This window comes from Panthera onca, chromosome B3, assembly GCF_046562875.1.
Source record: "Panthera onca isolate mPanOnc1 chromosome B3, mPanOnc1 haplotype 2, whole genome shotgun sequence".
NCBI lineage: Eukaryota > Metazoa > Chordata > Mammalia > Carnivora > Felidae > Panthera > Panthera onca.
The window spans coordinates 804,999-817,780 of NC_138344.1; the positions used below are offsets into that span (position 1 = coordinate 804,999).

Consider the following 12,782-nt stretch of genomic DNA (forward strand, 5'->3'; position numbering starts at 1 on the left):
ACGTCGACTCCGAGGGAAGGTCTGGGGTCTCGGGTCCCCTCCCAAGCCCCATCCCCATCTTCCCCTCCCCCTTCCTGTGCTGGGTCCCCATCTTCCCCTCCCTGCTTCCTGTGCTGGGTCCCCAGCTCCTCCCTCCCCTGGCATCCCTGCCCAAGCCCAAGTCCCATCTGGACCTCGAGTGTCCGTGCCCCAGACCCTGCCTTTCCCTCTGTAGTAGCAGCGGCCCCTGTTCCATGGGCTTTGTCCTCCACACGGAGCACAGACCAAGCCCCCTCCCTCCTCTGCAGGCTTGTGGAAAGAGTGGCCTGCCCTCCCCCATTGTCCGCGCGGTCTCTCCTGCCCTCGCTCCGAGCCCAGGCCGGCCTGGGTTGGCCACCAGCGCCCACAGGACCTGGGTCCCTCTCGGGGGTCACCAGCTGGCTCCCACTTGCCCAATCGAGGGGACGCCTTTCCATCTGGCATCTTCTGATGTGACTTTCCGGCTGCCCTGGGTGTGGCTGGTCGGCGGGGTGGGTGCTGGCTGCTGTCACCGACTCAGGAGCCACACACAGGCGCTCTGAGACCGAAATGGGACAATGACAGCTTCCCCACAAGCCCCGAGAGACAGGAGGACCCCAAGAGGCCGTGGGTGGGGAACAGCTCTGCAAAACGGGCTGTGTCGGGGGTGGTGGGGCGCACCTGGTCCCCTGACGGTGTCCGAGGAGGCTCCCTCAGCTGAGCCCGAAGGCGGGAGGGTGTGGGGGGGGGGCAGGGGGCAGCGGGTCTGGGGGACACCCCGATCCAGAAAGCACAGCTGCGCCCTCGCCGGCCCGCCCCGTCTAAAGGTAAACGCTCTGTGAGGGGTGTCTCTGGTTTGCGGAACTATTTGATTCCAATGATTCTGTGCCTCCATTCCAAGCATGAACGTTAGCCAGAATATTCGGTTTTAAAGTTTCTCCCACTTCCCGAGAGGCTCAGTCGACTTTACTCGCAAGGGGAATTGGGCCGGGAGCACGAAGGGGCCTCCTCATTCCAGGGAGACACGATCCAGGGAGTTTTTCCGCTTCGGAGCCGAGCGAGATCTCACCTGCAGGACTGTCTGGGCGGCTTCTGCCTCCCTTCCTCCCTTATTCCCGCCTCCCCCCACCTCCTCCAGAGACGAGGTACTGAGTATCTCTTTGTGCAGCACCGTCCTTACGGACCCGGACTCGGGGCTGCAAGGGGGCTCGGGAAGCACGAAAGACCAACCGTCTCATTTTATAAATGAAGAAACTGAGGCCCGGAGAAGGGATGGGACTCGCACCAAACGACAGTCACTTAACGTGGAGGCTGGAGCTAGACGGGTCTGCACGTGCCCGCGCGGCCGTCGGCGGCACACAGCTCCCCTCCCGACGTGTGGGTGATGCACACGCGGGTGAAACGTTCCACACGCGGCTGTTCGTGCACAGCTCAGAGGTGGCCCCCCCCCCCCCCGACGCTGGGACGTCACATATGCAGGAGAGTACACAGTGTCCCTGCATGCCGTTCATACATCCCAGTGCTTATTTTTGTGTGTACAATGTATCTGTTATGTAAAGAAATAAAATATAAATAAGATATCGGCAGAAATACTTACTACCAGATATAGCTGCGGGAGGCCGTCAGGCTCCCTCTTATACACACACACACACATGCACATACACACACACACACACACACACGATGTATTAGACTTGGAGCTAACTTACGGCTCAGGGTCTGTAGTCTCCCCCTAGTTACACAGCGGAGAAGCAAGTCGGGCCTGGTGCATAAGCCCTCCTAAGCCCCAGGCCCATAAATCGGGTGGGCTGCTACCCCTCTCCCTCGGTCATGTTAACTGACACACGACACAGCTGGCGGGAAGATGGGGAGGGTGTCCAGGTGGGCCTGACCTAATCTCTTGAACCATTTAAAAGGGAGTTTTCTCTGCTGGTCACAGAAAAGGCAGGTCAGAGATTTGGGACTGCATAATTATTATTATTATTATTATTTTTAACGTTTATTTATTTTTGAGACAGAGAGAGACAGAGCATGAACGGGGGAGGGGCAGAGAGAGAGGGAGACACAGAACCGGAAGCAGGCTTCTGGCTCCGAGCCATCAGCCCAGAGCCTGACGTGGGGCTCGAACTCACAGACCGTGAGATCGTGACCTGAGTTGAAGTCGGACGCTTAACCGACTGAGCCACCCAGGCGCCCCAAGGGACTGCATAATTAAAATTTGAGGTTTAACATGCATAGAATGGAGACCGCAGACCCTAAGTGCGAGGTCTGAGTGGTTTTGATCAGTGCGTGCCTGACCTGGGATAAAAGAACGTTCCCATCACCCGGGAAGTTCCCTCACGTCCCTTCCCAGCCACCCCCCACCCCCAACTACTGTCCAGATTCCTTCACCACACTTTAGCTCTGCCCGTTTTAGGAGTTCACATAACTTGGGGTGCCTGGGGGGCTCAGTCGGTTGAGCGTCCGACTTCGGCTCAGGTCATGATCTCACGGTTCGTGAGTTTGAGCCCCGCGTCGGGCTCTGTGCTGACAGCTCGGGGCCTGGAGCCTGCTTCTGATTCTGTGTCTCCCTCTCTTTCTGCCTCTCCCCTGCTCAAGCTCTCTGTCTCTCAAAAATAAATAAAAACATTAAAAAGATTTAGAAGTTCACGTAACTGGAATCACACGGTGTGTATTATTTTGTGTCTGGCTCTGTTTCCTTTGACTTTGACGTTGATCCGTTTTGTTACGCGGGTTTGTGGTGGCTTCCTTTCCATCGCGGAGCGGTATTCCGTCTCGTGGATGCTCCGGGGCGTGTCTGTATGTCTGTCTGCTGATGGACACCCGGGCTATTTCTAGTCTGGGGACCATCACGCACAAAGCCGCTAAGGACATTAGCACGCGAGACTTCTCGTGGGCACTTCTGTTCCTCCCGGACAAATACCAAACGGTGGCATTGCTGGCCGTACAACAGTCCTGACAATTTCTAAGTTGCTAATTTTTAGGCAACGGCCTTCCGATTTTCTAAAGTGGTTGAGCCATTTCCCGCGCCTGCCCGTGTGTGTGAATGATGGGGCCCCACCCTGGTCCGGCATCTGCCACCTCAGGCTGTCGTTTCTTCCAGGCTGGACTCCACACACAGCAGCGTCTCCCTGTCTCTAAAACACTTCTGTATTAATTGATTTTCTAAGTCAGCGTAATCCTGCTCATCAGAATGTACAACGAATCAGAATTCTCTAACCCTTCAACACTTAGAGACCCCGCTCTTGGTTCTAGGTCAGTGTCGGGGAGACTGACGTCCCCCCCCGAGTCTCTCGGAGTCTGGCTTCTTCCCACGTGAATCCGTCCTCCCCAACACTGGCAATTTCCGCTCAAATCCGTAGCTCTAATCGTGTCACTCCCCTGGTGTAACACCTTCCATAGCTCCCACTGTTCACAGAGTAAAAGCCAAAAACTTCGGCTGGGTGTTCAAGACTGGGTATGACTGTCCACCTTCCAACACCCGCACTCGGTGTCTTTACTGTTTCTGGAAGTCTCCTACATCAGTGTCTTGGCGGTGGGGCTGGGGGCCAAAGTCCTCACAGTTAAACCCATTAGATACGACCCTAGTCCTCCAGCTCAGGTCGCGCGTCACCCTATTTCCAGCTTCCTCCAACCCCTGCAAATAGAAGTAACATCTCTTTTGCGTGGTGCCTCGTCCCTACCACAGCTGTCAGGTACCAGAGCTAGTTGTGAATGTGTCTAATGTCTTCCTGACTGGACCGTGACATCCTTGGGGGACACCTGTCTGCCCAGCACCACACTCGGAGCCTGACTCTACAGGTTCATGTGTGAGAACCTGGTCTCCACTGCTGGACACTCCTTGAGGACAGGGCTGGAGATGGCCTGACCCCAAAGTCAACGTCAACGCTGTGGCAATAAAGGGTTTCTGGTCAGCTCACTTGTTCCAGAGCTCAAGGAAGGGCCCTGGTATCCATCCATCCACCCATATACCCACTCACCTACCAAATCACCCCTCCACCCACCCACCGTCCGTCCATCCATCCATCCATCCATCCATCCAATCATCCTTACATCTACCCACCTATCCATCCTTCCATCCACTCATCTATCCATCCATCCACCCACCATCCATCCATCCACCCATATACCCACCCACCTACCCATTCATCCATCCGTCCATCCACGTATTTATCTATCCACCCATATACCCCTTCATCCATCCATCCACCCACCATCCATTCATCCATCCATCCATCCATCCACCCACCATCCATCCATCCATCCATCCATCCAATCATCCTTACATCTACCCACCTATCCATCCTTCCATCCACTCATCTATCCATCCATCCACCCACCATCCATCCACCCACCATCCATCCATCCATCCATCCATCCACGTATCCATCCATCCATCCATCCATCCACGTATCCATCCATCCACGTATCCATCCATCCACCCATATACCCACCCACCTACCCAATCATCCCTCCACCCACCCACCGTCCATCCATCCATCCGTCCACCCACATATCCATCCACCCACTCATATACCCACCCACCTACCCAATCATCCCTCCACCCACCCACCGTCCGTCCATCCATCCATCCATCCATCCATCCAATCATCCTTACATGTACCCACCTATCCATCCATCCACCCACCACCCACCCATCCACCCCCAGCTGTCTATGGATCCACCATCACTCATACTTTAAACACACCCGCTAATCCCCCATCCACCCTCCATTCATCTTTCACAAACTCAACATCCAATCTCCCATCCACCCTCTATCCATTCGTTCATCCCTGCCTTCTTCCAATCCACCTTGCTGAGCACTTGCTTAGGCCTCTATAAGTCTTGGGGATGTTGGATCGCTTTTGGTCTCTGCCTTCAGGACCTTGCATGTAATAGGCAGACAGACACAGAAACACACCTCTCTCTACTGAGCCATAAAAATCACCTGTTGGGAGGGGTGAATCCGGGTGTCCCTGCCCTCGGACAGTATTCAGCTCTGCCAGGGGACTGTCAGCTGTGGAGCCACACCCCAGACCACAAGCCTGTCACCTCTCCAGGACCCAAAAGATTCAATCCAGTGTGGAGCCCCACTTTCTCTGCAGCATATACTAGAGCCCTTTGCTTTTGTCCCCATCTGGCTCCTGGGGCACCCGAGGGAGCTACAGACCCGGAGCTTCGGGGCTCTGAGGGGCGCCCCTCCCAAGAGGCCTTCCCTTACGGCTCCTTCTCCGCTCCCCTCCTTTCCGCGCCCTCCCACTCCGGGGCCTGGGTTTGCTCTAGACGGGGTCCCTGGGCTCAGCCTCTTCTGCCAGGACCGTGGGGTGGGTGAGACATACCTGGCATGAGCGATGGCTGCCACCCACTCGTCACAATCCTTGGCGTCCTCTGTCCTCAGCTCCAGGGCTTTCTGGTTCTCGTGGCTGAAGTTGACCGTGAAATAATGCTGCACCGAGAAGAAGATATCTCTGATTACCAGGTGTCCACAGAAGCAGCCACGTCTGCTGCTATCAGTCTGTTTCGCAAAGTGCCTGCTGCCACATCAGCCAGGCCCAGACTCATGATGTTAGCAGACCCCATGCTTTGGCTATTGTGAGAAGCAAGCGGGGCCCCCAAAGTCCCGTTTGCCAACAAACTGCAGAAAAGCCACTTTTCAACCGCCAGGTATGCTGGGAGGACGGCAGAGGAAACCCACGAGAGCACCCCCTGGGAAGTGGGTGCCCGCTGGGTGCAGCGTGCCTCGATTCACTGCACGGAAGTGTACCAAGCACTCTTCTGGTGCTGGGGTTACAGCGGCGAACAGACAGGAGCGGCCCCAGGAAGCACCTCTGTCGGGTGTAGGGGACTTGGAGGAGGGTCAAGCTCGCGGCCCGTCCCTGGGCTCCTGGGAAGCGGAGGAACCAACAGCGGACCCATGTCTGTTATGTTGTTGGACAAGCTAAAGTGCGTGAACCCCCAGAACAATGCCCGGGACCCTCGCGAGCACAACTGCCACAGCCACACTCACTGCTGTATGGAGGTGACAAGGGGCTGTCCCATGATTGGTCCAGAGACAGCAGGAGGGCTGCCCAGCGCTGGGGCCCTGGTCCAGGAGTGACGGTCGCTAGACGCGGAGTGTGGGGGCGGCACAGACGTCTGCGCCTGGTGTGCTGGGGCGGGAGGGGCGGCAGGAACAGGGATGCCGGAGGCAAGGGGGGCAGGCGGCAGGGTCCGGGTGGCGGTGCCCAGCAGGGGGACGGGCTGGGAGGACGTCGCCAGGACGACACTCAGGTCTTTGGCTGGAGCGACTAGAGGTGGGGGGGCCACAGAGGGGGAGGGGCAGGATAAGGGGCAGGTTTGGGGGGTCGGGGTGGTGGGGGAGGGACCCGCAACCGAGGTGCGGTGCGTAAACTATTTTTAGCCTCTGCTGACATTTCCTGTATTTCTGTTAAGGGTCAGTCTGGGTGGCAGCCAGGGTGTGCCTGTGCGTGCGTGCCCGTGCGCGTGCGTGTGTGTGTGTGTGTGTGCGTGTTGTTGCACACTCCATGTCTCTCACTTGTTTCCTAGGAAACAGACAACTGGGGCTGTGGAAGGAACTGTCAGCTGCAGCCTCGAATAACTGAATTTGGAAGGGTGGGCACGCCCCCCACCTGCCCCCCGGGAGAAGCAGGTGAAGAAGGAAGGCAGCCACGGGTGGTTCTCGAGAGACGGTGAGCACCCCCAGATTGTCCCCCCACGATCTCACGGAGTCCCACACTCACCAAGGGGGGTGAACCTGAGGCACAGAGAACTCAAGCCACTTGCTCAAGGCCACACAGCTGGAAAGCAGAGAAGCCAGGAGGACACACAAGCTGGGGCCTGGCGCTGGGTGTAGAGACGGAAAAGCTACGGAGCTTATAGGCGGGTGAGACTCGGGTCCTAACTCAGAAACGGGGGACAGACAGGGTGGGTCTCCTTGGGTCCCCAGGGGGGATGTCCTGGAGCTGGATGGGCCCACCGATGGGACCAGGCCCTGTTCCCAGGGCAAGAGTGGTCTCCTTCCCCGCCAAGCCGCTGGGGTGGCGGGGGGGTTGTGGACCTGCCCGGGGAGGGGCCGGGTTGGCAAAGCCCCGGGAGCCGGGCCCCCAGAGCTGCGGGCAGTGAGGGGTTTGGCTGAGGCCCCTCTCCCCTAACAGCGGCCTCTTCCCGATCGGCCCAGCTTAGAGAACACTCGGCCGCTTGCCAGCCTGGGTACCGTGACCCCCGCCACCCCCCTCAGCAGGCAATTAGCCGCGAGGAAGCTCCCGGGCCTGAACCCAGGCCACCACAGACGCCTCTGGAGCCATGCGGATGCTCGACTCTCTGCCCCTCGGAGAAGGGTCTGTCCCCAGAGACTTCCTCCCCACGCCGTCCCGTCACCTCCACAGCGAGGGGCTAGCATACCCCTCATGTACTCCGCCTCTGTGAGGTCTCGCCTCTGTCACCCCTGCTCCGGGTGAAGTCGCGTGGCCATGGCCAGTCTCCTAACGCGGGTCCCGTGCGTCTTGTCTTTGGAGACCCTGTCTAGACCCTGAGTGACCGAGCAGCGGCCGGTGGAGGGCTGGGCGTGGGGGCCTCAGGGGCGGGCACAGCCCAGAATCTTCACCATGTCTCCTGACAAGCAGGCCCGGGGCGCCTTCGGGGCAGAGGCCAAAGGGCCTGCTGCGCGGGCAGCCTGGGGAGCCTCAGCTGGAGGAGGGAGAGCCAGCGGAGAGCACGGCCTCCCTGGGCCACAGCCCCTGGGGTAAAGCACACCGCCCCCATGTCACAGGGAGCGGGGGCTTGCCCGAGGCCCCCTCCGGGACACGGCTGCTCTCGGCCGGTGATGCTTCTGCGGCCCCGGCTGCAGAGTAAGTGGCCCAGGGGACGGGAGAGCAGTGCGGTCCCGTGTGCCCGCCAGCCTCCCCCCTGACATTGGCTTACGCGGCCACGTGGCCCCGGTGACCAGCAGCCAGTGCTCATCAGGGGACGGTAGACTTGCTCCCAGCCACCTGAGTCATCCCCAGTCCTGACTCCGGGCGGCTCAGGAACCAGACTGTGCTCCACGTGGGGCCTGGGGGGCGGGGGACACAGACAAGGATGGGGACAGAGTGGAGACAGCGATGGAGGGAGACGGAGAAGGGAGGCAGGGACGGAGACACAAAGCGGACAGTGGCAGTAAAATCCGCTGGGAAAGAACGAAGCCCCCACGCTGGTGAGCTCCAGGTTCCGGGAAGATGCTAGTAAGAAAGGAATCTGGAGAACTGAGCAAGGCTGAACGAGGGCCTAGGCCGCGCGCAGACAGACCCAGTAAACCGCCGGCGGTGTGGTGCCGGGAAGGCGGCCGGTCCCAGGCAGGTGCGGCCAGGGTGGCCCGTGGGTGTGCAGGCGCCTGCGACACGGTGACCGCCCTCCCTCGGAGGGGCTGCGGTGGGAGGTGTGATGTGGCTCCCGCAGGGGGGCGCCGGGCCGCAGTCCAGGGCTCCCCCGTCATCCGGCGTTCTCTCCAGGATTGGGAGGGGCACGCCCCAAGTTAAGGGACAAGTGGCCTCCTGGGAGAGAATGGGCACCGGACGTGGAGTCCGACCCACCGTGCGGCTCGGGGCCGCCGGGCCCCTTCCTCTGTCCTGCTCGGGCTCTCATCCGCGATGGGGGGCGCGGTGCTGGGTGGACGAGCTGGGCCGTCTGTGTCTCTGAGTTCCGTGATCTCCCTGTACACGTGCACCATCTATGTCTCTGTCCTCATGGACGTGTGCCTGCCCATCTGCTGGGCGGGGGGGAGGAGGGCACAGCCCGGCTGGAGGTGAGTGTTCTGCATCTTTCCTGGAGCTCAGGACAGGCCTGGGCCGGCTCCCGGTCTCCCCGTACAGCCCGTGGGAGGCCCTGGGGAGGCTCTGGCCTGGCGCCCTTCTGTCCCGCTCAGGTGTGTGGCCCAGGTGTGGCCTGGGGGCCTAGGTGTGGCCCCGTATCTGCCAGGACACACACAGAGCGCCAGGTACTTGTCTGGATCTCGGCCTGGCCGGGGTGGGGGTGTCTGCTAGGCCCCCGTCCTTCTGTCACTGAGGATCGCGTCCCCCTGAGGCCCCTCCTTCCAGAGGGTCTCACGCCTGACTGACTCACGGGCCGTGCACTGCTCAAGGCCGGGGCCGGGGTTGGCTACCTTCCTCTGGGTACTCCGGAGCCCCACACAGAGTCTGGTACTGAGTAAGTGCTGACGAATGGCTGAGGAAGGAAAGGATGAACAGACACATGAAAGGGACATCCCGCTCCAGGGCTCTGATGATGTCTCCACAAGGCACCCTGCGGTCTGTGGTCCTCGTCCCCTTACTCTTATTAATATTCACGATAGGGGCGCCCGGGTGGCTCAGTTGGGTGAACATCCAACTTCGGCTCAGGTCATGATCTCGCAGTCTGTGAGTTCGAGCCCCGCATCGGGCTCTGTGCTGACAGCTCAGAGCCTGGAGCTTGCTTCACATTCTGTGTCTCCCTCTCTCTGCCCCTCCCCTGCTCATGCTCTGTCTCTCTCCCTCTCTCTCTCTCTCCTCTCAAAAATAAACATCAAAAAAATTTTTAAAAACTATTCCCGATAATACTGCCAATATGCCCCCTGAGCACTTGCTCTGTGCCAGCCATTCTGCCTGGCGTGGCTGCATTTCTCAGGGGTCCGGGCCCTGGTGGGGAAGGCAAGACCCTGGGATGGGCATTGTGGGTGCTACAACTGTCCCTGTGCCCACCTACTTCCCACTCTTCTCCACCTCCCCTGCCAGCACGGAGGGACGGGGCTGCTTCGCCAGGGGAAGCAGACCTCACAGTAGCAGCAAGGTTGGGAGAAGAGATCTCGGTGATGGGGTGAGAACAGCCGAAGTTAGGAATGCCCGGGGGTTTCTGAAGTGAGGGGAGGCCGTGGCCCCCGCTCCACTGAACCCAGCAGGTAGGCTTGATGTGTTCTGCCCCGACGTGTTCTGCCCCCACGCCCCCACCACAGATCTGTGCCCAGTCTCCACGGGGGTGTCCCCTGGATGTGTGGCTCTGGTGGCCGGGGGGCTTGCAGCTCTGGGCCCCACAGGACTGAAACAATCGGAGAGACGTTCCTGGCAGGCCACCTCCCCGGGGCACCGTGCAGACAGCAGACTGACACCCACCCCAGGCTTCCCGTGACCACCCCTTCAGGATGAGGAGAGAGGACTTTTGCCTAATACATGGAAACCAACCCGGAGAGCCAAGCAAAATGAGGACACAGAGGAATATGTTCCCAAAGAAAGAACAAGATGAAACTCCAGTAAAAAAACCTTCGTGAGACTGAGACAGCTAATTTACCTGATAGAGGGCTCAGAGTAACTGAGCCGGAGAGGCTCACTGATTTTGGGAAGAGCGGAGGGACACAGTGAGAGCCTCAACAGAGAGAAAACACAAGAAGGCACCAAACAGGAGTCACGGAGGGAAGGATACAGTAACTCTGGACAACACACGAGGGGTTCAACAACACGGCGGATGAAGCAGAAGACAGGACCGGTCATCTGGAAGCCAGGCACACACTGGAAAAGAGCAGCAGGAAGATTGCTCAGGGACCCAGGGGATAACACGCAGGGGACAGTGTTTGGGTAGTAAGGGGCCCGGAAGAAGAGAGAAAGGGACAGAAAAGTCATTTGAAGAAATAACGGCTGTGAACGACCCTGACCTGGGGGAGGAAACACACATCCGGGTCCGGGAAGCCCAGAGAGTCCCAAGGAAGGTGACCAAAGGAGCCCCATACCGGGACACACTATGACGGAAACATCAGAAGTTAAAGAGAAAGAGGGTCCTCAAAGCAGCAAGAGAAATCAGCTTCTTACGTACAAGGGAAACCTCACAAGACTATGAACAGATTTTTCAGCAGAAACTTCGCAGGCCAGCAGGAGTGGCGGGGTATAGTCGACGTGCCGAGGGAAAAACCTTCCGCCAAGGACACGCCAGCCTGCAAGGTCGTCATTCAGAACTGAGGGGAGAGAACGTTCTCCACACTAGCAGAAGCCACAGGGGCTCACCGCCACAGAACTGGCCAAGCAAGAGGCACTCGGGGGACTTCTTTGGGCTGAAAAGCAAGGGCGCTAGCGGGGAATGAGAGCACACGTGGGAGCACAAATCTCACGGTAAAGGTAGACGTGTAGTAAAGACGGCGGCTCAATCCCTTACAAAGCTGGAATGAAGGTTAAAGGCAAAAGCAGTAAAAATAACTACAACCACAACAACGAGGGAAGGGGTAAAAATAAAAAAGATGTGAAACGTGACATGAAAAGCCTAACACGTGGGGGAGAGGGTGTAAAAATGTTAAGTTTTAGGATGTGTTCAAACTTAAATTGCTAGCTACTTAAACCAGACTGGGGTGCACACACACACACACACACACACACACGGGCACACCTCATTTCACTGTGCTCTGCTTACTGCATTTTGCACTTTTGCATATTACAGGTCTGTGACAAGCCCACATCAGACAAGTCCATCGGTGCCATTCTCCCAACGGCATTGCTCACTTTGGGTCTCTGTGCCACCTGTTAGTAATTCTTGCGGTATTTCAAGCTCTTTCGCTACTATTAATTTTATTACGGGGATCTGCGATTATGACTCACTGAAAGCTCAGGAGAGAGTTAACATTGGTTAGAAATACTTTAAAATTTATGTAAGTACATTGTTTTCTCAGACATCGTGCTATCGCACATGTCCAAGAAATAATAAACTGCAGGACGGCGTAGATGTAACCTTAACATGCCCTGGAAAACCAAAAAATTCATTTGACTCGCTTTATCGCAACATTCACTTTATCGCCATGGTCCGGAACCGCACACGCAGTATCTCCAAGGTGTGTCTGTAGGCTGATGTATGTAGGTCACGTGGTAACCACATAACGTAACACTATAGAAAGGCATCAGACCACAAGGGAAGGGGGCAAGAAGAGAAGGAGGAACAGAGAGGAAATATGAGATGTGCAGAAAATAATGAACAAAATGGCAACAAGTACATACCTATCTGTAAGTACCACAAACAAAAATGGACTAAATTCTCCAATCAGAAGACACAGAGTGGCTGAATCAATTAGAAAAAAAAAAAGACCCACCTATGTGCTCTCTATAACATGTAAGGACAGACAGATGTAAGGACACACAGACTGGAAATGAAGGGATGGAAAGAGATGCTTCACACAAATGGAAACCAAAAGAAAGGTGGGGTAGCTACACTTACCTAAGACAGAAGAAACTTGGAAACAAAGCCCATAATTACAGACACAGATGGGCATTACTGATGATAAAGGGGTCAATCCAGCAAGAAGAGACAACATTTTAAATATTTATGTATGCAACATACGCTTCATAAACACATGAAGCAAATACTAGAGACTTAAAAAGAGAAATGCACAGCAATGCAGTTAACGGTAGGGGACATTAACACCCCACTTGCATCAATGGATACATCATCCAGACAGAAAATCAACAAGGAAACAGTGGCCTTAAAGGACACATTAGACCAAATGGGTCTGATAGCTCTACACAGAACAGTCCGTCCCCAAACAGCAGAACACACATTCTGGCCAAGTGCACATAGAACATTCTCCAGGAGAGACCATATGTTAGGCCACAAAACAAGTGTCAATGAATTTAAGACTGAAATCATGTCAAGCATCATCTCAGACCACAATGGTACGAAACTGGAAATCGCTTGCAAAAAGAAAACGGGAAAAAACCACAAACGTGTGAAGATTAAACACAATGCTGAATGACAAATGTTTCAATGAAGAAGTTTAAAAAAAAAAAGACTTGAAGTGAATAGAAGCG

At 56.7% G+C, this 12,782-nt stretch overlaps 1 protein-coding gene across 2 annotated transcripts in view; it reads right to left on the reverse strand.

The window, feature by feature from the left end:
* The window catches only part of RASGRF1 (Ras protein specific guanine nucleotide releasing factor 1), a 99,412-nt gene that overhangs the window by 68,696 nt on the left and 17,934 nt on the right, over positions 1-12,782 (reverse strand). For both annotated transcript variants that reach the window (XM_078449099.2, XM_078449098.2), the window contains exon 2: positions 5,337-5,443. In XM_078449099.2, the coding sequence (XP_078305225.1) occupies positions 5,337-5,443 (107 nt within the window). The remainder of the gene's footprint in view (positions 1-5,336; positions 5,444-12,782) is intronic.